The sequence below is a fragment of the Mytilus galloprovincialis genome, chromosome 7 (assembly GCF_965363235.1).
Source record: "Mytilus galloprovincialis chromosome 7, xbMytGall1.hap1.1, whole genome shotgun sequence".
In the NCBI taxonomy this organism is placed as follows: domain Eukaryota; kingdom Metazoa; phylum Mollusca; class Bivalvia; order Mytilida; family Mytilidae; genus Mytilus; species Mytilus galloprovincialis.
The window spans coordinates 29084135-29110996 of NC_134844.1; the positions used below are offsets into that span (position 1 = coordinate 29084135).

The following is a 26862-nucleotide window of genomic DNA, read 5'->3' on the forward strand; positions in this document are numbered from 1 at the left end:
TAAGAATTCTTTATATCTTTATGTCACAGTATAGGGAAAACGGTAGTATTTAATATTCCCAGCATTAGGTTGGCCTTTTGTGTACCCAAGGCAGGTGAAGGAAGTCAAATTAGGAGCGCTGTGATTGGATGTAAGGGTACAATATATTTTTTATTTATCTATGAATAACTGCAGTGTGTATATTTACAACATAAATTTTGAAACCTATTGAAATATTTTCTAGAGAATTATTTGAAAAGACTTGCAAAATTTCATAAATTTGGTGCAAAATGACGGTGGGCATGGATAACATAAACAAGCTCCGTTGGAAGTTGGTCATGATACTATTTGGCTTTAATTTTTAAAACACAATAATAAAGTACTAACACAACATATAACTGTTTTATCCAGGTTTTTATCTTAAAAAGTTGTAAATTTAGAAAATGTTAAGATTGTCGCCTATGGCAGAATAAATAGTACCGTTTTCCCTAAACAATTTCCATGTGCTTTATCATTAAATGGTCACATGAACGCTTGACGGGAAGCTAAGAAAAACCGAACTTGAAATGCATAATTGACCCAGACTTTAAATCATTTCCGGAAAGGACCCAAAGTTCCGGATCGCGGCAATTAAAGCAATAAAATTTTCACAGTCGGGAGGATTTTCAAGGGTCGGTCGGTAAACTGCAAACAAACAATATTTTAATTTAAGCCTCAGCTTCTAGCAATTGATTGAGGAAACATGAACAATTAATAATTTCCTTTCAATGAAGCCAAAAATATTTCCTTGTTCAACAATGGGTTGTAAAATTACAAATAATGGCAAACAGGTATAGTCATTATAGTAGGAGCTTCATTGCAGAAATATCTTACAGCCTACAACTCAATATTATCAAGCTGTAGTCCAAATTTAATAATGGATCCATCCCTTCCATCAGCAGCCTAGAAAATTTTCAATAACATTTTTCTTGAGCTATGAGTGTCGTAAATTTACTAACTATCAGCAAACAAAAAGAAGCTGTACTACCATGATTACAGTTGTAAAAATTTCTTACACACTACAACTCAACATTTTAAAGCTGCAAAGAAGCCAACGCAAATTTTTTGTATGTACAAGTTTCTACCCAAAATATCATGGAAAGACTAAGGACAGTAAGTCAGATGGAGTTAAGCAGTTCATGGACCTTTTTTTCTGTTTATTAAGGTAGATAGGGTGTCTTACTCCATTTTGGATTTTGAAATACCAGAAAACAAGGTCTAGATTTTTGATAAAATGTGCAAATTTTGAAATTAGTAGGTAATTCATGAGTAAGATTTTTCATTATAACATAGAATATGCCATGTTTTATCATATTTATGATTGTATTTTACCAAAAAAAACAAACTTTTGCTTGATTCATTTTTTACCAACTTTGCCAAATAAGGGGAGACAACTCAAATGCAAGGGCAGATAATTCAGATAGTGTTACTTTTACAATAGAATGTGTTAGGAATTTACCCATTTTATTATGTAGCAAGAAAACAAGTCTGGTGACCCCATTTTTTCTTCTTCTTGTCAGAAAGAATAATATTGGAGCTATCTTCACATATTTTATCTCAAATCTCTATGGTGTAGTTTTAGTTTTATGACCGAAAATTGGGTTTTCCATGCACAATCTATCCAAAATTTGACAATATTGCACAACCTGTAGTGTGAAGATAAGTCCGGTGACCCATTCTTTTCATTAATGTTCTTAAACAAGCAGGATATAAACTACATTTTGGCAAATTATTAAAAAATTCTATGGATTATAATTTAGACACCCCATCTACCTTAAGCAGGAAAAACAGCTACTGTATTTTTCTTTTATCATGTTTATATGACTTACTTAACATGCTTAGTTTCATGTGGACCTTATGGCTAAAATGGCTGTATTTTCACCTCAAAATTTACTCCGAGTACAGACAAACCTGTGCATCTGTAAAAATTTTCAGGCATAGCATGCCCTAGATAAATAAATTTCAAATATGTTTTGTGTTTTAGAAAAATAAAAACTTACCAGGATTTTGCTGTGCACTTTTTTTCATTCCTCCAGAAGGTGCCAAAATAAACTAAGTTGGGAAACAGGTTTGAGAACTTCCCCACAGGTAATTATTGAAGTGAGCTGGGTTTTTTTTACATGGACATGAGATGGACAATAGATACCTGACAATAGTTGGTTATTTAAACTGTGTACCTGAGTGGACCATATCAAGGTAAACTCAACTGTTTGTTTATTTTATCATCTTCTGCAGGGACGAAAAAAAGTGTACGGTAAAATTCAGTTAAGTTATGAATTTTCTAAATTATACAATGCATTTGAATTCTATTTATCTAGGGCATGCTATGCCTTAAAACTTCTCAAAATGCACAGGTTTGCCTGTACTCAGATTAAATTTTGAGGTGAAAATACGGCCATTTTAGCCATAGGGTCCACATGAACCTTAAGACCTGAAACAGTATACAATGGTATATATGATTACAAGCTAAGAGATGCTATGAAAAGAGCAACAATTCTACAACACAAACAAACTAAAAGATGTATACTTATTGAATAGTCAATAACTAAATGTAATAACTTAGAAAGGAGAACTTACTTGGTGTGTGTATCCTTTTCCAATGCCATCTGTAGCACCAGTAACCACTGTCAAAAAAGAAATGATGTTTTTATATCTATGTTTTATTCCACATTATCAAGAGCAGTGCTGCCAAGTCTCACGCATTTTCATGCATATTTGGCAGCATTTTCCTTTGATCTATTGTTTTTTCTCTTTGATCTTTACAAGATGTAGTACACGGATGCCCCACTCCCACTAACATTTTCTAAGTTAAGTGGACCGTGAAATTGGGGTAAAAACTCTAATTTGGCATTAAAATTAGAAAGATCATATCATAGGGAACATGCATACCAAGTTTCAAGTTGATTGAACTTCAACTTCATCAAAAACTACCTTGACCAAAAACTTTAACCTGAAGTGGGACAGACAGACGAAAGAACGAACGGACGGACAAACAGACGGACTAAGAACGAATAGAGGGACAAACGAACAAACAGACGCGCAGACAAGAAAACATAATGCCTCTCTACTATGGTAATAGGGGCATAAAAAGTACAATGTAAAAAAATAAGGAGATGTGGTTTTACAATCAGGGCCAATTCACCCAGATTCCTGTTCACTAGCTGTGATACCTGTTCACCCTACATGTAGGTCCCTTCACCCTGATCTTTACTTTTATTTTGTTGTCTTATTGAAAAATATATATTATATATTATGAAAAAAATTTCGGAAAATTTCGGATGATATTTATGTTGCATTGCTGCTACTGGATAATTACTATTCATTCTCATTTGATTTGTGCTATGAAATGTAGATGAAGGGGGTCTCATTGGGGGTTCTGATCTCGGTTCCCGCTTACTGTTTTGCCAGATTCCTAGATCCTGCTTACACTGTGAACGTAAGGAATTCTTATTTTTTTTGTAATTTCCCGTGGCCTGCTAGTCATGCTAGTCTTCATTTCCCTTTTTCATGTTTTTCACGGCACAATAATTTGACATTCACATGTCACGTTTACAAAAAATCAGCAATCCCGCCTCACGCTGAGACCCATGATGAATACAAAGATATTTAATATAAAACAAATGATAATCAAATTCCATATAGAAAATTTGGTCAAAACAAACTTGAGATCAAAGAAGCCAAATATATATTTTCTTTTAATATGTTGATATTTTCTATATTGATATCTGAACAAGTTTATTAAACTTTAATATAGAAAAAAAAAACTAAGGCAGAAGGACTCTACAGTATGGGTTAATGAATATGTACATATGGGCATGATGGGAGTCAACCCAGCCCAATTCTTTCAGTTCAAAAGTTGTTTGACAGTAAATTCAAAACTGTTAAATATGAATTTTGGACCATAACGACCTCAAATGGATCCACATCAAATGATGAAAGAGGGGGGTGGGGAGGACCTTTTTAAGAGACGTCGGGATCGGGTGTTTTAAAGCTCTGGATTTTGGGATTGACCCTTTCGGGATCCTGGATTTGTTTTATCGAATTTCGGGATGTTGGGATTTAATTTTTTTTTTAATTCAGGGACTCGGGATTTCATGTTTTCAATCGCTGGATTTTGGGATCAGGATCACACCCCCCCTATGAAACCTGTTACCAAAAGACATGTGAGACAACCATGACAACATTGACTTCATTGACTTTTAGAGGTTTACATACAATATGCAGGCTTCAACAATAGACAGTTGTTTTACATGCAAATCGACCCCTCACATCATAGCTTTTAAAAGTTAAAATTTGCCAGATACTATTCCGACTCTAAATAAACTTATTACTACAAGTCTATATTTTTTCATAAGACAAGTTGCACCTACCAGCCCACTGTCCACATTTCTTAAAATTCTTAGTTAAACCAAGCGGTTTTGCTAACAGAAAGACTTTGATGCCATTAAAAATTGACAGGGCGAGTTTAAGTGCGATGTATGAAACAGACACCACTCCTGCTACTGCAAAAAGGTCTGAATAATTCCCAAGGAAACTTTGGACATTAGACGCCATGTTGAGACTACCGGCAAGTGAATCATGTGATGTGTAAGATTTTTATGTAGAACGGTAATTTATCGTATGTTTTTAAACACTTCAGTGATCAAAATCGTGTGTCCAAGGTAAACACTGATAAAAATTTAGAGTTATCTCGCTTTGTGTGCTATTTGGCACATTGTTCTTCAAACAGTTTTTATTCGAGCGCAACTGCTGAGACTTGAATATACAAATTGAGCGTGCGTCTGGCACACCAAGCATTTTTCCATTTAATTTAAGGCAGTGTCTGCGCGTACCCGCATGCGGGTACGAATAGTCATATTGCCAGTCTTGGCTGCGCGTACCCACATCCGATTTTCTATTAAAATGCCATCGGATCGGGACTGAAACGTGAAATATATACGGAAATTATCGATAATATAGGGATTTCGTGTAGAACGAGTGAAGAGTATGAAAAATAATATTTTCAAATTGTATTTATTAAATAATGATACATAATAAACATTGCAAAAATTAAATGCACAATGATGGAAAATGAAACTGTACATTCCCTGTAAAAGAAAACATGATAGAAATTAATACTATTATAAAATTTAAATGAAAATTTTAAGAATAAAATTTTAATAATTTAAAAAAATACCCATATGATATCTTAAAATAATCTTTTAGTAAAATGTAAAACAGAAACTGAAATTTTAAAATATATAAAAATTCTAAAATTTAAGCTTGAGTTTATAAAAATTAAAGAAGCAAGTAATGATATCAATTTAAACCAATTATAAAAGATTCATGTAACCAGAGACATATAAATACATGTCTCTGATGTAACTAATTAAGGTTTTGTCCATCTTTAGTTACGCCAAGTTTAATGTGGAAAGGACATTCCATTTGGAAAGTACTGAAATTAGACTTATCCTTAATATCACGAACGATTTACAATACAAAAACTATAAGTAATCGACATTATAAAAAAAACTTAAATGAAACGCGTGGCAAATTCGATTAAAAACTACAATTTAAAACAAATACCTTGTATTAGGCCTTTTTCTTGTCGAATTTGTTTGGAATTGCTTCCTACCATGAATGCAGGAAAAATTTATTCTGTTGTACTTTAAATCTTCTTTAATTTTTGTGCTCCCGGTTCTTCTTTCTTTTCTCTGCGGCTTCTATAAATTCTTATATACAATTGTATGAAATATATATGTGTATATTTATGAAAATTCTGAGTAGTTTTAATCAATTTATTCACTTATTGCAACAAATTCCGTATATATTTCACGTTTCATTCACGATCCGACGGCATTTTATTATAAAACCAGATGTGGGTACGCGCAGCCTAGAACGGCAATTTGACTATTCGTACCCACATGCGGGTACGCGCAGACACTGCCTTAATTTAAATTGCGAACCTGATAGAAAACACCCCCTATAGAAAATTCTTTGATTTTGTTATCAGTATAAAATTAAAAGCAATAAAATTTCTAAATATCATTGTTAAATATATATATGCACATTCATGGATTTACAATCTGTCGATACCTGTATCTTGACATTATTGCATAAGGTCATGTTTTTCTCTGACTGTTTATGACGCCTTTATACTAAATCCCGTATTGGATGTTGGATGTGTACTGATTGATAATTTAGTCTTAGATGTATGATTTTTACTAGTTGTTAGTTGTCATACCCAACTATATCAGTCACATTCAGGACCGATAACTCTGTCGACAAATATTGTCGTGTATACAATGTCGTTGAAATCAGAGGCAATTGTATACTAGTATATGTCTATGTTGAAATGTATACAATAACTTTTTTTTACACAAGTTTAACTTTATATCAATTTATTGAATGCCTGGATTTTTCTTAAAATATTAGATTAAAGGGAAACTTCGCAAAAAAATCAAAAATTGATATTATGTTCATTCTGTATAAAAATGCTCAAATTCATAGATATTAAAGTTTTATTCCGCTAGATAAGCGATCACCATCGATTTTAAATTTAGAGTATCAATTCTCTGCGTTCGGCCATTTTGTCTTCTTTCTCGATTAATAACAACGATATGTCTATAAACCACAAAGGAACAAAACGACAGTAACCGATGTAGTCGTAATTGCGTGTCGATATCTTGTCACTCGTACGGTTGTTTTATCCGACTAACTAACTTGATACGGAAAATATTCTTATTTCTTTTTAAATTACCATGGTCTGTTGTTTTTAAACTGTTAATATTGGAATTAGGTAAAAAGTCAAAGTTGAAATCATAAATAAGTGTTCCGTGAAAATTGTTTTCGAAAATCTAATTTGTTCATAATTCTTTTAAAGTAATAAACTTTTTTCAAATAAATTCTAATCTTCCCTCATCTGATCACCAGCATGACTAAAGGCATTACTTCCAAAGGTATTGTGAGGGGTGTGAGGTGACACGTCCAGGTATTCAAGCGATTTCCTGTCGGGCTTGCAAGTTCATGCATCGTTTCACTTCTGCAGGTATTGATCAGTGTACACGGCCGATAACTTATAACTTTCCATTTTGAACTATCAGATGTATAATATACAAGTCTGTCTTACTTGTCATTACTAAACTCATACGCTTGTTTATAAATAACATTTCTGGTGTAAAGAATATTATTCATAAAAATATAAATAATACCCCAAAAAATAAGATTTGATGAAATTAAAATCTATTTAAATATTTTTTCCAAGGGTGAATTTGGGAAAATGTAATATATACTCGTTGCCAATAGTGAAGGACAGAGTGGAACATACCAGAAATATTGATTTAAAAAATGAACGCACTTGTCGACGATTCGTTTATACGACTGGGTAGAAAGTTACGGAACTATAGCGCAATTTAAGATATATACATGTATACATATTGAACATAAGAAAAAAATATATATTTTGAATAAATTGGGGTAAAAGTTTTGTAAATAGACTAGTCCACGTATGCCAACAGTATGTAATCATCGAATGTCGATAGACTATTGTATACCAAAAGAAGAAGAAGAAGAGAACCAATTTGATTTAAATACAGGTTGATGTATAACTTGCTTTGGTTCATCGAAGTTGTGGACATATTAAAATTACAGATTTATATTTCAATAAGATTGTTCTCGAACAAAGGAAGGAATTCGTCATCACAATTGTTATATATGCCACTGGACGGACACTAATTATAAAAATACATTGCTTGTCCGCTAAATAGGGGTATTCTTGTCAGATAAAAGACTTTTAGTTATATTAAAAAAATAGGAAAATATGACATTAAATTGGTTCTGTCTTTTTTTTTAAACATCGTTAAAAAGATGTGTGTCTAAGGTGAACGCCACAAGAACCCTGTAATACTAGTACGAGAGTATAGCATGTAAACATTCCTTCTCAATAATATGGTTGTATTGGAAATCTTTTCATACAGATTGAATGACAACTCATGGTCCGATATGCATGTAATATTTGCCACATGACGCCCATAGTTCTTTCTACCATCATCATCTTATTCTTTAATATTGCTGTTAACATCGATGGTTCACACCCAAACAAAATGGGATGATGTACCTTCAGAGCTTCTCCGTGTTATAACTTGTGAATCTTAATATATAGACGAAATTTCGGTATTGAAATGAATCTACATCTCACAAACAGGATGTTTAAATAACGATTTTGAGTAATCCCCTAACGAACCAATATAAACGTATGGCAAGATATAACCATGATTGAAGGAATTTAGTTTTTGTCAGACGCAAGAACTCATCACTATCATAAACGTATACGTATATATGCATGCAGTTTCAAATATCAAGAACAAGCGGTCGATGTCGATAGTCCGTTTTCTAACTGTTCAGAGTTAGACATGTCACTTGTTCATTCTTGGAAGCCTTCATATTCCCCGTCCAACGATTGGAACTCTTTCTGGTTGTGTTGACTATATATGCTTGTATGGTTATTCTGTCGTTCAAGTTATCTGTACAACTGGTTGCATTTCCTCTCCTTTCCCAACAAACAAACTAACGAAACGCTACTAGTCTGCTTTCTCTGGAGCTCATCCTCAATGGCGCTTATATATATACGTCAGTAAACTTACATGTATACTAATAATGATTGTTTCAAGAACAACGATGTAGGGACGAACTATATTATTATTCTAATTTCGTCAATATCAGTTATGCATGACTAAAATAAAAGTTTTATTACAACAACTGTATTTGGTCTCGAATGTATGTTAACTAATTAATGTGTTTTTATAGACTAGCTCAAATCCTCATCCAAATAATATAATCTATATGTAATTATCGTTTCCTACCACACCGAGATTTAATGCCAAGCGGTAGACATATTTTAGGTACTGAACAATATTATTGATAACAATAATTAATCATTAATGTGCAAAGATTAAAAAACAACAGTAGTTTTTCTTTATTTGTACGTATTATATTCCGCTTCGGTAGAGTTATCTTCAAATAGTTTCAGATATTAATAAATACATGGGTCTCAAAAGTCTAAATGTAAGTATTCTCGTACATTTTTTTGCCTAATAAAGACAATCAAAATGCTTTGGTAAAGCTATTTCTAATTTCCCCTTTTTTATGAGACATAAATCAAGGACAAGAGGTGTATATCATTTCATTCTGACACATGAATTAAGTTTCCCAACCGAAAATTGTTTATTTCTTAGTAAATTAATTTATTTGAATTCAAATAAATAATAGCACCAAATATAATTAAATAATTCCACGGCGATCTATTTTCAATTTGTCACCAACTTGAATATGTATTTTAAATGTGTGTATTAAATGCTCCCTTGTTTTATAATCCACTGATCCGAATAGACAGTCACACCTGGCAAGGTGTGCCCTAGAGGCGTGGTTAACATGATACCGAAGTGCAAATAACAATTTACCTTTCAACAAGCCATCTACGAGTTTTGCCACAGAACCGTGAATACACACATCGTATAAACCTAGTCATAGCAGAGACAGTAAAAGGTCAATAAGAGTACATCAACATCACAGGCACTTGTCTCAGAAAAAAAATTTTCCTATATACCTTAATGTTACAAGTGCCTGTGCCCTGAAAGCAGCCGTTAGTGAAGAAATAACAACAAAATAGTAAACAAAGAAAAATCAACTCACCAAAACCAAAATGGCGGCCTCCATTTGGCGTCCTCTACTACCGGTTCCTGACCCACGGCAGAAAATATTTAAACTCTCATCAATCGCCTTCGGGCACCGAGGCGACCGTGCGAGGGCTGTATAGCCAGTCAAGGTCGTTAAACACTTCCATTTGTTGTAACTGCGAGTACTCTCAGATCGCTCAGATCTGTACATCGTGTCTTTTTGTTGTTGGGATGGAAGAAGAAGAAGAAGAAGAAGAAGAAGAAGAAGAAGAAGAAGAAGAAGAAGAAGAAGAAGAAGAAGAAGCAGCAACAGAAGCAGAAGCAGAAGCAGAAGCAGAAGAAGAAGAAGAAGAAGAAGAAGAAGAAGAAGAAGAAGAAGAAGAAGAAGAAGAAGAAGAAGAAGCAGCAACAGAAGCAGAAGCAGAAGCAGAAGCAGAAGCAGAAGAAGAAGAAGAAACAGAAGCTGAAGCTGAAGCTGAAGCTGAAGCAGAAGAAGAAGAAGAAGAAGAAGAAGAAGAAGAAACAGAAGCTGAAGCAGAAGAAGAAGAAGAAGAAGAAGAAGAAGAAGAAGAAGAAGAAGAAGCAGCAACAGAAGCAGAAGCAGAAGAAGAAGAAGAAAAAGAAGAAGAAGAAGAAGAAGAAGAAGAAGAAGAAGAAGAAGAAGAAGAAGAAGAAGAAGAAGGAGAAGAAGAAGAAGAAGAAGAAGAAGCAGCAACAGAAGCAGAAACAGAAGCAGAAGCAGAAGCAGAAGCAGAAGAAGAAGAAGAAGAAGAAGAAGAAGAAGAAACAGAAGCTGAAGCTGAAGCTGAAGCTGAAGCAGAAGAAGAAGAAGAAGAAAAGAAGAAGAAACAGAAGCTGAAGCAGAAGAAGAAGAAGAAGAAGAAGAAGAAGAAGCAGCAACAGAAGCAGAAGCAGAAGCAGAAGCAGAAGCAGAAGAAGAAGAAGAAACAGAAGCTGAAGCTGAAGCTGAAGCAGAAGAAGAAGAAGAAGAAGAAGAAGAAGAAGAAGAAACAGAAGCTGAAGCAGAAGAAGAAGAAGAAGAAGAAGAAGAAGAAGAAGAAGCAGCAACAGAAGCAGAAGCAGAAGAAGAAGAAGAAAAAGAAGAAGAAGAAGAAGAAGAAGAAGAAGAAGAAGAAGAAGAAGAAGGAGAAGAAGAAGAAGAAGAAGAAGAAGCAGCAACAGAAGCAGAAACAGAAGCAGAAGCAGAAGCAGAAGCAGAAGCAGAAGAAGAAGAAGAAGAAGAAACAGAAGCTGAAGCTGAAGCTGAAGCTGAAGCAGAAGAAGAAGAAGAAGAAAAGAAGAAGAAACAGAAGCTGAAGCAGAAGAAGAAGAAGAAGAAGAAGAAGAAGAAGAAGAAGAAGAAGAAGAAGAAGAAGAAGAAGAAGAAGAAGAAGAAGCAGAAGACCACAAAGAAGAAGAAGAAAATTCACGTACCCACAAAGAGTTTGTTCTCATGCTCAGTCAGACAAAGCAACTAACACTATCATGTAAAATAAAAAAAAGAAATTAACAACTATAGGCCGTCGTACGGCCTTCAACAATGAGCAAAGCTCATACTGCATAGTCAGATATAAAAGGCCCCGAAATGACTAATGTAAAACAATTCAAACGAGAAAAACTAACGGCCTACTAGTAATCTATGTACAAAAATGAACGAAAAAAATATAATACACCAACCGTTAAAACGACAACCGGTGAATTACAGACTCCTGACTTGGGACGGGCACAAACATACAGAATTCGGCGGTGTCAAACATTTTAGCGGGAACCCAACCTTCCCCCTAATCTGGGACAGTGGTCATGCATTACAATATAAGAACGAAAATGGTATGACGTCATAATTCTGCACGTTCTTATACGGACCGGTCATTTTACGGTTGCTAAAATGTAATGAATTAAGGGGATGGAGTACGAGTTATCATTTGTTGCTGAAATGTAATGAATTAAGGGGATGGAGTACGAGTTATACATTTCTGGAAAAGGGGGGAGGGTATTCAATGTTTCAATACTTCAGTGGGGTAGCGCATCGCCGGGGAAGAATTTTACAATATTTTAACTAGTCCTGTTTTTCAATGATATACATGTAAACATTATTCCTGATTTGATGAATGGTCTCAATCAGTATCTGAAGTTATTGAACAGAAGACTCTAGCGCTTGGTTCAGATGTCATACCGGTATTTATAAATATTGCGTCATATTGTTTTGGCTTAAAACTTCATTTAAAAGTTAAATAATTTATCATGCGAGTCGTTACCATTTCCGTTTCTTTGTTGCACAAAAAATTTACACGATGAAGAATCACAATAATAGGGAATACTAGTTTTATGTTTATCAGTTTTGCTTTGTTTTTTTAAAGGTTTTTTTAGTATTACAAAAGACATATATGTCTCTTGTATCATATCCATTTCAATGCATTTAATAAAAACGCTGGTTATTTGAGAACTCAGGTCACTGAATCTAGCCTCATTCTGTGTCAGTCTAGTGTTATTTGAGAACTCAGGTCACTGAATCTAGCCTCATTCTGTGTCAGTCTAGTGTTATTTGAGAACTCAGGTCACTGAATCTAGCCTCATTCTGTGTCAGTCTAGTGTTATTTGATAACTCAGGTCACTGAATCTAGCCTCATTCTGTGTTATTTGAGAACTTAGGTCACTAAATCTAGCCTCTTTCTGTGTCAGTGTAGTGTTATTTGAGAACTCAGGTCACTGAATCTAGCCTCTTTCTGTGTCAGTGTAGTGTTATTTGAGAACTCAGGTCACTGAATCTAGCCTCTTTCTGTGTCAGTGTAGTGTTATTTGAGAACTCAGGTCACTGAATCTAGCCTCTTTCTGTGTCAGTGTAGTGTTATTTGAGAACTCAGGTCACTGAATCTAGCCTCTTTCTGTGTCAGTGTAGTGTTATTTGAGAACTTAGGTCACTGAATCTAGCCTCTTTCTGTGTCAGTGTAGTGTTATTTGAGAACTCAGGTCACTGAATCTAGCCTCTTTCTGTGTCAGTGTAGTGTTATTTGAGAACTCAGGTCACTGAATCTAGCCTCTTTCTGTGTCAGTGTAGTGTTATTTGAGAACTTAGGTCACTGAATCTAGCCTCTTTCTGTGTCAGTGTAGTGTTATTTGAGAACTCAGGTCACTGAATCTAGCCTCTTTCTGTGTCAGTGTAGTGTTATTTGAGAACTCGGGTCACTGAATCTAGCCTCTTTCTGTGTCAGTGTAGTGTTATTTGAGAACTGAGGTCACTGAATCTAGCCTCATTCTGTGTCAGTGTAGTGTTATTTGAGAACGGAGGTCACTGAATCTAGCCTCATTCTGTGTCAGTCTAGTGTTATTTGAGAACTGAGGTCACTGAATCTAGCCTCTTTCTGTGTCAGTCTAGTGTTATTTGTTTGGAATAAACTTAGTTTATCATACAATTTAATACATTATGTATGAAGTATAGATTTGTTGACAACTTATAAACTGTAAGGTAAGATGGCTGAGGCATTCATCCTATGTTATCCGCGACCATAACCATCATCCGAAAATATTATTATTGACGAAATGTATATAACAAAGACAACTAATACTTTTTATTCCGTTTGATGTCCGGAATCCAATTTTAAAAAATGCATATTTTTTTTGTTTTACTAGAATGCAATTTTATGGCAGGCCTAGATGTTTTCAAAAAAACATTTGTACTGCCTACTTTGGACTACAATAAACCCATCATAGATACCAGGATTGAAATTTAGTAGTAGAGCTAGACGCGCGTTTCGCAATCTACAGAAGACTCATCAGTGACGCTCGAATAAAAATAATGAAAAGGCCATATAAGGGAGCTACCATTTGATTTTTATGGGGGGGATGAAATATTTTGTTCTGCATTTTTTTAGCTGTAATCTCTGTCCTGCCTTTTTATTTTTCACTCTAATCGGTCCTGCCTTTTTTTTACCTAAATTGTCGTTCTGCCTTTTTTTTACTCAAAACTCCTGTCCTGCCTATTTTTTTCAAATTTCATCCTAGCCCCCCCATTAAAATCAAATGGTAGCTCCCTAAAGGTCTCTCTATTTTTTATAGAGGGACGAACATCAAAGCCTATACACATACTTCCACATTTAATTTTTTGCTTGGTAAAATCAGAATACTTAAATTGAGAATGGAAATGGGCAATGTGTCAAAGAGACAACAACCCGACAATAGAACAGACACTAGCAGAAGGTCATCAATAGGTGTTCAATGCAACGAGAAACTCCCGCACCTTGAGGCGTCCTTCAGCTGGCCCATAAACAAATATTTATACTAGTTCAGTGATAATGGACGCCGTACTAAACTACTAGTATAAGTATACTTGTATCTTTCTCTGCTTAACAAAAAATTCAACTAAGACATAACTTACGGGGCATTTTATAACTGACTATGCGATATGGGCTTTGCTCATTGTTGAAGGCCGTACGGTGACCTATAGTTGTTAATTTCTGTGTTATTTTGGTCTCATTGACAATCATACCACATCTTCTTTTTTTTAATTTCAAATTTACGATACAGTAACATATCTCAACACAACACAAGTAATCTTAATTCACTTTTCGAAAATTGACATCAAAAATCATGAAAACATAGATTTGATTTACCATTTTATTTATTTTTGCACACGTAGATTTTGTTTTACATAATGTCAACCAGCCTTAGAAAACATGTTCACAGAAAAAAGAAAATTAAATGAACTGCTCTTATAACATCACATTTTCAACACTATATATTGCATCTGTAACTTTTCACATTTTAATCTTCCTATGAGCAATATAAGAATTTACCTTTACAGAGTTTTATTTTTTTTATGTTGACCACATACAAACTGGCTACCACGGTAAAAAATGCGTTATAATTGCCCGAAATTGAAAAGGTCTTTTGTGGAAACGCTGGTGTATTCAATTGGGATTTTGCATTAAAAAACCATGATTTGTCCTTCAGTTTCCTAATTCTGAGCAAATATTGATGATAGACGACACCGTGAATTCTAACTAGGGTGTTCCTATACTTGTTCTCATTTTTTGGTGCCACAACGAAATAAAAAAAAACAGCCCTCTACGCTGTAACATAACACAACATACGGAAAACACCAAGAAACAGTTTCAAAGGAATCGTCTCATACATAGATATACATTATCACGTGACTAAGGCAAAATGGACGTGTATTTTTTCTAGCTCTTATCAATGTTCGATTTCTTCATATTATGTTGGATATATTTTGACTAAGTGGGATTAAAGTGGTGATTTATTATGCCAAGAACCAACAGAAATGACAATAGCAATAGCAATAGCAATAAAAGAAAAGATCGGAATAGCAGCGACAGTGGAACTGATACTAAACAGAATAAACAGAGTAAATAGCACAAAAGAAGTGAGTTTCAAGAATATAAAGAGACATCGGACATATCGGTGAGTGAAATCTTAAATCACACAAACTCAATTTTGTATAATTCTCACGACGATATAGAGAGCAAAGTCTTCAGTGAAAGATCCGTAGAGCAAAACCAAACGAAAAACAATACAGAAACAAAAATGGCATCAAGTGGAAAAAATCAAAATAAAAACACTGACTCTTCAGTCTCTGAAAAACTTGATACCTTAGTAAGTGCTATACATGATCTCAAATCAAATCAAGAAGGAATGAAAAGAATGTTCGAGTCAAAACTTGATAAATTGAGAACTGATTTAATGGCAAATGTAGACAACAAAATTCGAGCACTGCCTGACGAGTTATCAGTGGACATTAGTATGGAAGCGATATTCCAGTAACGGAAGGTGAGGACTTGATGTCCAAAGCGGAGAATCTTATTAGCGCTCTCGGAGAAGATGTATTTTCAAATGTCAACGTTATAGCTGCAACTCGACTTACTAACAGATTCAATGACCGACCTGGAATTGTAAAAATAAGCTTCAGAAACACAGCAGAAAAAGTTAGAGTTTTAAGAAACAAGATGAAGTTAAAAGATAGTGAACATTACAATAATGTCTATATTAAAAGCAGTAAGTCGCGCGTAGAACGGATAATTGAGATGAACGCACGTACTGTTCAGGAATATGACAGTTCTTGTCCATTCGTTTTTGATGCGTTTTGTTATTTGATTTTGCCATGTGATTATGGACTTTCCGAATTGATTTTCCTCTGAGTTCAGTATTTTTGTGATTTTACTTTTTTCTTAGAAATCTACCACAAGGAAAGTCGTTTCGAGTGGACGCAAATGGTCGAATTAAACCGAAGAACAACAATGTTCAGCAAAACGAAAACCCGCAAAATGTAAACACCGAAAATGAGCACATGTACATTTGTAGCACCTCAACCGGCCCATATCAAATATAGTTATCCTATTACTTATAATAAGAGAGAATTCAACATTACAAAAAATTTGAACTTTTTTTTCAAGTGGTCACTGAACCATGAAAATGAGGTCAAGGACATTGGACATGTGACTGACGGAAACTTCGTAACATGAAGCATCTATATACAAAGTATGAAGTATCCAGGTCTTCTACCTTCTAAAATATAAAGCTTTTAAGAAGTGAGCTAACGCCGCCGCCGTAGCCGCCGTAGCCGCCGCCGCCGCCGCCGGATCACTATCCCTATGTCGAGCTTTCTGCAACAAAAGTTGCAGGCTCGACAAAAATCAGTACTTATTGAAAATGTTCATCAGGATGATTAAAGAGGGGACAAAGACATGAATTTATTTTATTGTATTAAAATTTCTTTAAATATTACTTTTAAATTTCCCCTGTTATATGTCATACTTATTACACATTTATTGTGAGCTGCTTCAGTAATTCAAATTTCACACCAACATACTTGGTTAGGTCAGAGACATGTCTCTGGTTAGGTGATAGGTAATTTATTACCTGTCTTTTTCTCTTATTTAATGCAATTTAATTACCTGTTCAACTCCAACATTTTTAAGAAATATATTTTGATAATAGAGATATATATATATATGGTGAAGTAATTGATATAAAAGTAATGAAATTTCTACACAGATCATTATATATACATTCTAAATTTTAAAATGTGCATTTAATTTCATATTGTGTTTATACAGTACATGTATGAGGGGGGGGGGGGGGGTCTGTTATTCTGTAAACATTTTCACCCCTTTTTTCTCAAATCTTAAAAAAAATTAACACCTTTTTTCTCTAAATTTTCATTTTTTTTGCCCTTTATTCTCTAATCTTCATTTTTTAGAGGCATTATTCTATAATCATTTAACACCATCCAAACCCTCATGTATGTATGTAGTGTGGCTATAATAAACTTTAAACTTGAAGTGTACACTAAAAATTCAAATTATTAAATTAATATATAAGAACCAAATAATTGGTGGTAAACAGGGAGATATCCAGCCATTTTCGAAAAAAAAGGGGGGGTGGGGGGGGGGGGGGGGGGGGGGGGCGGCAACTTTATGTCCCCATTCAAATATATGGATCCGCCACTGAAATTTTGATTGCTACTCAGACAACTATCCATGAAAGCTCAAATTAAAGGGATTTAAGAAGTAATATGTATATTTCTCTATGTTTTTGATTTCATTATAATTGTAATTTTAGACCATTTAATTATTCAGAAATGCAATTGACCATCATAGGCTGATCCAGGGGGGGGGGGCCTTTTGTGGAAAAATTTGGTTAATTATATAGGGAATCACTGAAGCATTTGTGACTGGACTGGAGCAAGTGCAACCCTCCCCCCCTTTGTAGGTGTCAGTGGGACCCCTTAGGAAAATTTCTGGATCCTCCACTGACCATGATTGACCATTGTTGGACCACTTGTTTTTTATATCTCTTTCATAGTAAAGTTGTGTAAAACTAAATAAACAACAAATATTTATTCTTTGCAGATCCTACAGCTTGCATATGACAACTATGAACGAGAGACGGAATGTGTACAACTCCAAGTACCAGACAGTACCACAACACCAGAACCAGAACCAGAACCAGAGCTGCCAACCTCCAATGTTACAGAGAACAATACATCCAAAGTTACCATGGTTACACAGACTACTCCACCACCATCACCAAAAGTAGTAAAACACAAGAAAAGCCAATCCTACCTCCGTCCACAGCAACGTACCAGGAAACATCAAACAGATCTTAAGATAACACAACCTTCAGCAACATACAGTACAATTGCTACACAGACTGATGATGACATTACAAAATGTACATGTGCCAGTACTCTACCTACAACAACTCACACCACTTCAGCCCAAAACTCTGATGACGATGAGGTTTCCAGCCATGCAGATAGTGATGAGGACTACCAACCCTCAGATGATGATCAGAGGTATGTAGTACTATATGTATAATTATTTTTTGGAAATAGAATATATATAAATTGATCAACCTGTTTAAAAAACAGACTCTGTAATCCGCTTCCAGTCTCTTTGAAACATTCGTCAATTCCATTCTCAATTTTTAAAACTTTATAAACTTATATTAATTCAATATGTATATATAAAAGAAGATTAGGTATGATTGCCCATGAGACAACTCCCCACAATAGACCAAAATGAAATCAAAATTAACAACTATCTATAGATCACATATGGCCTTCAACAATAAGCAAAGCCTCTAATGCACAGTCAGCTACAAAAGGCCTAGAAATGACAATTCAAATAAGAAAACTAACACATGTTTTTAAAAACTAAATCCTTAAAACAAAATATAAATAAAAATCGCTGAAAGAAAGATGCTATACTGAGGACAAGAAATAGTAAATTTTGATTCATTTTGTATGTAGGTTGAAATTTAACATGTAAAATGAACATAGATAAAAGAAGAAGTTGTGTGAGTGCCAATGAGACAACTCTCCATCCAAATAACAATTTATAAAAGTAAACCATTATAGGTCAATGTACGGACTTCAACATCGAGCCTTGCCTCACACTGAACAACCAACTTTTAATGTATGTGCATTTGTCATTTCATACCTTATTGAACCAATTCATTTCTTTTACCAACAAAATGTAATTAATTTTCATCCAAAAATAAGGTCTTAAGACCATCCAGTGTGCAAGTATTTGCTGGAATTCATTTTAGTATCGCATGCAATGTAAAACTATATATTTTTTTTTAGTTCTGATGCTGACGCCGATGACATGAATGATGAACCCAAAAACTACCGTCTTAATGCAAAAGCAACCCCTGAAGAACAGAAGCAGTTCCTTGTAAGCGAGTCAGCCCTAGCAGAGTTATTGTCCGTGTGCAGATATTGCAGCAGTGAAGCTGTTCCAGTGATTACAGTATCCAAGGGTACCCTGATTGAGACAAACTCTATCTGTGTAAATGGACATTTGTCCATCTGGAAAAGCCAGTCCAGCCACAACAGCCTGCCATGGAGCAACTTAATGACAGCTACAGCAATTATGTTAAGTGGATGCAACGCAACATCAGTTCTTAGAATGTTTGACCACCTAAATGTCCAGATGTTTTCTATGAGGACTTATAACAGACTACAGTCTTTTTATGTTTCACCAGCAGCTACCATGGCCTGGGATTCCGAACAGTCCAGTTTGCTACAGCAATTGAGAGGGTCTGATGTTATATTGGGAGGTGATGCAAGGTGTGATTCCCCGGGTTATTCTGCCAAGTATGGGTCGTACACCCTAATGGACCTACAGACAAAGAAAATCCTTGACTTCCAATTGATACAGGTAAAAATAGGCTTTTATCTTTAAAATGTGTACATAATTAAAAATTAACAGTAGTCTTGTAAAAACCAGAAGATGTGGATTAATTGCCAATGAGACAACTCTAAACCAGAGCAAAAAAAACATGGAGTTAATTATAAGTCAATGTACAGTGAGTCTTCAATAATGAGCAATACCCACACTGCTTAGTCAACAATGAGGGGGAAATACTATGAAAAAAACTAAATGAAATAAGTTTATATTTCTCTTTTGATTTTATAAATTTTTCTAGATGTTCTTATATACATGACGATGTATATTTAATTAGCTAGATAATTAGAAATTTATGTCTATTTGAGATAATATATATTTTATTTTGTTTTGTAGAGCAACGAGGTGAAAGGTTCAACGCACATGGAACTAGAGGGCTTGAAGCGTGCTCTGGGATTTCTCAAAGACTATGTCAATATTAAAGAAGTTGTGACAGACAGACACTCATCCATCAAGAAGTACATGAGGATCAGCGAGGGCGACAAAAAACATCTTTTTGATGTATGGCATGTAGCTAAAGGTAATTAAAATGTATATCTGTAAAAATCATTCCAAACTAAGGTTTTATCCATCAGATAGAAAAAAAATTTAAAGCTAATGCTAGATATAATATACCAAAAGCATAGAAAAAAATGATGACAGATTGACCCATCTAATAAAGTAATTCCAATTTCTTCGTTCATAAAAAGATTATGACCTTTAAATGGGGTATTGTCTTATATGATTAATTTCACTAAAGCATGCATAATTATAAAAAAGAAGATGTGGTATTATTGCAAGGACACAACTCTCCTCAAGAGACTAACGGGCTAAAAAATAAACAACAGTTCACAGTTAAGATAGCCTTCAGCAATAAGCAAATCACATACATGTAATGTCAGTTTCAACACAGGGTCCATAGTTATCAAAAGGATATGTGATGAATACAAAGTCTTGTTTTGTCACAAAAAAATAATTCATTTATGATTGTGAGCTGTTTACCCTAATTGTTAATGTTTATATTTTCATTTTGGACATAGTTTTTTATATTTTCTTTCTTATTTCCAATTACAGGTGTTTCTAAGAAGTTAGAAGCGGCAGCAAAAAAGAGTGGAGGCAAAGACATCCGTCCATGGATCAAATCCATTGTTAACCATATCTACTGGATTTCCTCTTCTTGTGGAATGGATGGGGATTTGAAGACAGCCAAGTGGTTGTCCATCATGAACCACATGTGCAACAAGCATGAAGGGCATTCTAGCATCTATCCAAAGTGCGACCATGGTGAATTATCACAAGACCGTCAATGGCTTGAAGAAGGTATTTATATTAAATTAAATGTACCGGGTATATATAGTATTTGTTTAGAAAGAAAGACATGTAAATGATGAATTTTAAGCAGACAAGCACAATATCCATGTCAGTTTATTGGACTAAATATTTTATACAGAATCAACACCTGAAACCTTAATGACAGATAATGAAAACACTAAAACAGTGTACTTATACCTTTATTTTCAGAAGCAAAGTTAGTAAGACACAGGTGCCTTTGTTATAATGAGACTAGTAACAGAGTTATTTCCCTTATCATTTCTAACAAGATTTGTCTCTCTTTGTTCCATTGATAATTCTGCAATTATTTTCAAGCTTAATATACATTTTTTTAAGGGTCATCTAAAATTGTTATTTCAGGTTCTGTGCCGTATAAGAGAATGAAAGCTGTTGTAGAGAGCAAATACCTTCTGACAGATGTACCAAAGTTATCTCCAGTATACCAGACCTATGCCTTGGAGGTTTTCCATTCTGTGGTTAACAACTTTGCACCAAAGAGCACCCACTTTTTCTACTCATCTATGCTTGCACGGTAAATATTTAATTTTATTTGCTGTGTGTAATTATGTCCCACCTACAACAGTAGAGGGGTATTATGTTTTATGGTCTGTCTGTCCGTCATGCTGCAGTTTAAATTTTTTTGTCAAGGCACTGATTTAAAAAATTAAAGTGAGAGTTTCATGTGAAAGTTTTTGGTCGAGGTAGTTTCTGATGAAGAGGTAGTCCAATTAACTTGAAACTTAGTACACCTTATCCGTATCGTATGATATTTCTATTTTAAATGCCAAATTACATTTTTACAGTCAATTGAACATGGGAAATGAAAGTGCGAGAGGGGCATCCATGTACTTTGGACACATTCTTGTTTATAATTTACTAATTTTACACCTAACAAAACTTTTATTTTTTCAACATATTGACTAATAAATGTTGTAAATCCCTTTCAGATTGTGTGTTGCAGCATTGCACTACAACGAGAACTGCAACAGAGATAGAGCTTTCACTAAAGATGGTCTGCAATGCTTCAGCATGATTTATCCCAAAGCAAAGAAAGGCAAAGAAGCTGTTGTTAAATCCAGACCTTCACCAGCTACTTATGGTATGTATTAAAATCCAACTTGTGGTTAAAAAAAAAAGATAAGAAGTTGTTTGATTGCAAAAGAAACTATCCATCAAAACTAATATGAAGTGGATGTTATCACTACAGATAACCTTACGGTCTTCAACAATGAGGAAAACTATACTGTATGATAAGCTTTAAAAAGGCACTGACATCAAAATATCATTCATATAAAACAATTTAACAGACATTTGTATGGTATGCAACAAAGAGCTAACATAGTTTTTAACCAAGTAATCACAGCTTGTACATGCTTTGCTATAGGATGTCAGTTAAAAACTTGATGCATCAATTCATTTTTATTTAGTAAAAATTAAGAATAACATTGTAATACTTGCAGTGCACAAAATTTGAAAATAATATTGACTATTTTTTTGTAGATTATGTTCTGCTGATCAAGCAAGCTGTGGTGTCCAGAAGGGAACATGACTGCTCATCCTATTCAAATGCTGCAGGGGATGTAAAGATACTTCAAAACCATTTTCCGGTCAGTTTGACACAGACATTCGAGCCATTCCAAAAGGCAGACCTCATTGCAAGACACAGGTCCCGCTTTCAGAGATAGAGGAAAATTATTAAGAACAGTTTAATGTTTGTACGATATGCAGTGGATGATCATTGTAAACTTTTACATGTGAATAATATTCATGAGTTTTGAAAAATGCAGGCTTTTTTCATGTTATTTATTGTGAAGAAATATCAACCTTGATTTCTTATTTCGCAATAAAAAAAATGGTATAAGGTACACTTTTATTATTTAAATTATTCTTAAAAACTGTTGATCTACTGTGCAAGGAAAAAAAGTCAATGTTTTTATTAATACAAGTGTTTCATTTAAAATAAATAGTTACAAAAAGTCATCACTCCAAACTTAATTCATACAACTGCATATTTGAAGCCACAGTATTCTTCAGACGGGAAACTGTCTCTGATTTTTTTCACAACACATGCAGGCAAGATCTTTCTGTTGTGACGTCCAAGGCGATGCCATATCCACTGAACAAATCTCCTATATGCCATAAACCTATATTTCCTACAAAGCAAAACATCAATTATATTCATGTACAACTTTCAGTACCATACTTTTAACTGATGTAAATATATTTACAAACATACAATGAAAGTTATAATGAAAAATTTCTTATTGATCTTTTTTTTATTTTCGAAAGACCAAAACATTTTAAATCTGTTGTACCTGTCATTTTGTGTTGTATTTAGGTTAAAAAGAAATATTTAGGATTGATAAATATTACCTAAGGTGTACTGCCATGTATATATTTGCTACTTATGTACATGATGTATATTATTATGACACGAAAGAACTTGGGCCTTTCTACATGTTCAATATGCTTTGAAATATGTTATGTATAAACAAATTGTTTCTGTGATATTTGAATTATGAATTTATCTGTGATATTTGAATTATGAATTTATCTGAGATATTAAATTATTATTGAATTCATCTGTTAGTTTCTTTATTGAATTGTCAATGATTGTACTAACTCTGTATAATTAAAAATATTGAAGTCACTTAAGTATTGTCTCGAAAACAGTGAATGAACCTGGATTCAATAAAACAATAATTGATTTGAAATTGATCCAACATGAACATGAACCTAGCCTACTACTATTTCAAAACTTACTCATTGATGGGTTCATTGTCGTCAAATGGACCAACATGCTCCATGTATGCATACATGCTGACTTGTAACACATGACGGTTTAAGCAGTTGGCAATAAAGACCTCATGTTCTGTGATGCAGTTTAAGTCATCTGGTTGCATTAAATAGCTTACAGCTGATATGTCTGAACAGCATACACATTCATCTGCTGTTGTCATGGAATTGCAGTTTCCACAATCACACCTATAACATGAAAAAAAAAACTTATTTATGTGAAACCAGCAGTACAAAATACACAATATAGAAAATATAAAACAAGAGTAGGTTTCACAAATAAACTTTTGGCCACGGTTGATCATAAGCAAGTGCAGGCCAAACCATGGGTAAAGATGGGAGGGGGCAACTGTGTGTCCCCATTCAAAATTATGAATTGATTGTGGAGGTATATTTATATATCTTGAATTAAACTCTATAAAAAAATATCATAAATGTGGTGAATGTCTTGTTCATATATACTATGCTCATCAAATATATATGGACATTTTTTTTCTTTTCATTGCCAAAATTGTATTACTGTCTCTAGTGACTGGTTTACTCATATACTTCAGGTGGTCTGTTTATACAATATAATGTTGGACAATTTTTTCTTCCCCCCCCCCTGTCCATTTATTATATTTGACAGTTCGTAATTCTTTATATAAATGAAACAAAAACTGTATACGACGTTGTAGGAAGGCGTCCCAGAAAAAATAAATAAAATAGCCTTGCCAAACGTCATAATTATTTGGATTAGGGCAGAGGGAAACAAACTATTTTCGGTGGATAAATAAATCGTAAAAAAAACCAGAAATTTACATTTTTAACTGTTATACATGCATCTGCCATCAATTGAACTCTGAAAGTGTTTGGTTACAAGTATATTTATAATACGAACCAGTTTGTGTTTACAAGGCGATCGACATTGCTTGAAAGATCGTCAATGTCGGACTCTTCGGATGACGAATTTATATCTTCTTCTTGATTATTTTCCACAAGTAACGGCTCAAACTGATACGGTCGAATATCTAAACTTTGAGAATTGCCTTGTAAACTGCTGTCAACACCGTCCATTGTTTAATTACGCAAAAATGCGATGTACTTCGTCCATATTGAGACATTTTCTCAGCTTGTATCCACTGACGTCATCACGATCACGTGATCGGTATCTCATTAAAAATCAAAGATGACGACAAGCGCTGGATTCTTTGACCATAAAAAGTCATTTTAATGAGGTTTTGACAAGAAAAATTAATTATAATATATTTTTTTACCAATTTGAATTGATTAATTAAAAAAAAAAAAAAAAAAAAAATTGTGTCACGTCTCCTTTAAACTCAGACACATTAATATCGGTGGATGGACTAGAGAAAACTGTAATTTAAGAATAGGCATTATAAACGCACTTGAATGTGATATTATTTCAGTGTGCAAAACTCATTTACGAGCGAAAATCAATATTTCTATGGAGGGTTATTCATGGTATGGTTTCAACAGATCAGAAATACACATAAATGCACCGAAATCTTCAGGGGGAGTCGGCATTCTTATTAAAGACTGGATATTTGAAATTTTTAAAGTTTCAGTGATCGACAAGTCGGTTGACGGAGTTCTCGGACTTAAACTAGAAAGTCGTTCTACAAATTTTAATTTCTTAATGTTCTCGTGCTATTTACCTCCAGAAAATTCTAATAGAGGACGTGACGCCCAGAGCTTTTTTGCACATTTGCTTACTCAAATTTATATGAACTGCGATAGTGATGGTATTTTCCTACTTGGTGACTTTAATTCGAGGATCGGATCCATGTCTGAAATGCTGTTTGAAGCCGACGAAATTACAAAAAAGAACCAAATAAACAATTGTGTAAACCAGCATGACCACGAATTTATAGAATTTCTAAACGAATCAAAATTTTGTGCACTGAACGGTAGATTTGTCGACGGGGATAATTATAATTCAATATCGAAGAAAGGTAAAGCGGTAGTTGACTTTATATGTGTCCCCCAGGACATGTTTACAGATGTTAAATACTTTCGAGTGTTAACGGTCCAATCAATTGTCGATGACTTTAAATTACATGATGATAGGAAGCAAATCAAAATTACCTGATCATTCAGCTATTGTGTCGGAATTCAATATTACGCGTCACTGCCTCGCAACACAGACAAAAGATACACGTAGCTCTTGTTCTCGTTTTAAACTCAATCAGATCCCGTTAGATTTTATGACCAGTGATATTAAACGTACTGCCTTATTGAATTTAATAGAAAAGATTGAACGTTGCAGAGAAACTCAGGACAATGTTGATAAAATTTACACCGAATTGTGCTCAATTATTTTTTCGGAAATGACAGACAAAATCCCGAAAGTTGAATTTAATGGCTCAAAGAAACGCTTTAAGCAGAAAAAACCGTATTGGAATGGCCAATTAATGGACCTCTGGAACAAAATAACAATCAATGAGAAAGAATTTACTCGATGGAAAGGTAAAAATCGTAAAATTAGAGCGGGATTACGGAACAACTATATACAAGCACGAGATATGTTTGATAAAACATTGCGGCGAACTGAGCGAGCTTATAGGAGAATGAAAGCTGTAGATATTGAATCGATGACTACGAAGAATCCTTATGACTTTTGGGAGAAAATTCGAAACCTTGGTCCGAGAAATTCTAAAACTTTACCAGTTGAAATTGTCGATGAATTGGGAAATATTGTAAAAGATGAACAGTTGGTGTTTGATAAATGGCGAATAGACTTTGAAAATTTATACAACTTAAGCAACAGTGACGAGTTTGATGATGAACATTACGATCGTGTAAAGTCTCATAAGTACCAATTAGAATCTAATATGGAGGACCCACTATTTGCTCCGAATGAATATTTGAACCGCAACATTACTCTAGATGAAGTTAACAGTATCGTTATGCACGCCAAATCAAAGTCTGCGAGTGGTTTCGATGAAATCCCATACAGTGTTCTGAAATGCCCTGTAGTGATTGAGACATTATTACAGCTGTTTCAGCTCATTATGGACACTAGCTTTATACCATCAATTTGGAGGAAAGCTGTCATTTGTCCTATACTAAAGGATACTTCTTCAGATACACGGCTGCCTATGAACTACAGAGGTGTTAGTCTGCTATCATGTGTAAGCAAACTGTATAGTGCTTTCATTAACAAGCGAATTACGCATTATTTAGAAAATCAGGATATACTCGCAGACGAACAGAACGGCTTCAGAAAAAATCGATCTTGTGAGGATCACATTTACACGCTAAACAGTATTGTCCGTAACAATAAGTCTCTCTTTGTTGCGTTTATTGATCTTAGAAAATGTTTTGACTTCATAGACAGAGATATGATGCTGTATAAACTACTCATTCACAACATTGAT

The 26862-nt window shown here is 34.2% G+C and overlaps 3 protein-coding genes across 5 annotated transcripts in view; 1 reads left to right on the forward strand and 2 right to left on the reverse strand.

Annotated features, from left to right (window-relative positions):
* The window catches only part of LOC143082712 (very-long-chain 3-oxoacyl-CoA reductase-B-like), a 51852-nt gene extending 47249 nt beyond the window's left edge, over positions 1–4603 (reverse strand). For all 3 annotated transcript variants that reach the window (XM_076258535.1, XM_076258534.1, XM_076258533.1), the window contains exons 1-2: positions 4389–4603; positions 2596–2642 (exon numbers count right to left, since the gene is read on the reverse strand). In XM_076258535.1, coding sequence (XP_076114650.1) covers positions 2596–2642; positions 4389–4572 — 231 coding nt within the window. In that variant the 5' untranslated portion in view covers positions 4573–4603. The remainder of the gene's footprint in view (positions 1–2595; positions 2643–4388) is intronic.
* Positions 4604–17464: 12861 nt separating this feature from the next.
* On the forward strand, positions 17465–22371 carry LOC143082713 (uncharacterized). Its single transcript, XM_076258536.1, has 7 exons — positions 17465–17979; positions 18772–19348; positions 19712–19895; positions 20429–20674; positions 21047–21218; positions 21634–21785; positions 22187–22371. The coding sequence occupies exons 1-7, from the start codon at positions 17681–17683 to the stop codon at positions 22369–22371; spliced, it is 1815 nt and encodes a 604-aa protein (XP_076114651.1). The 5' UTR covers positions 17465–17680.
* Positions 22093–24712, reverse strand: LOC143082714 (uncharacterized). The gene is made up of 3 exons (XM_076258537.1): positions 24363–24712; positions 23450–23671; positions 22093–22839 (listed from the first exon to the last, which is right to left on the reverse strand). Exons 1-3 carry the CDS (start codon positions 24536–24538, stop codon positions 22683–22685), a joined length of 555 nt encoding a protein of 184 aa, XP_076114652.1. The 5' UTR covers positions 24539–24712; the 3' UTR covers positions 22093–22682.
* Between the last annotated feature and the right edge of the window lie 2150 nt (positions 24713–26862).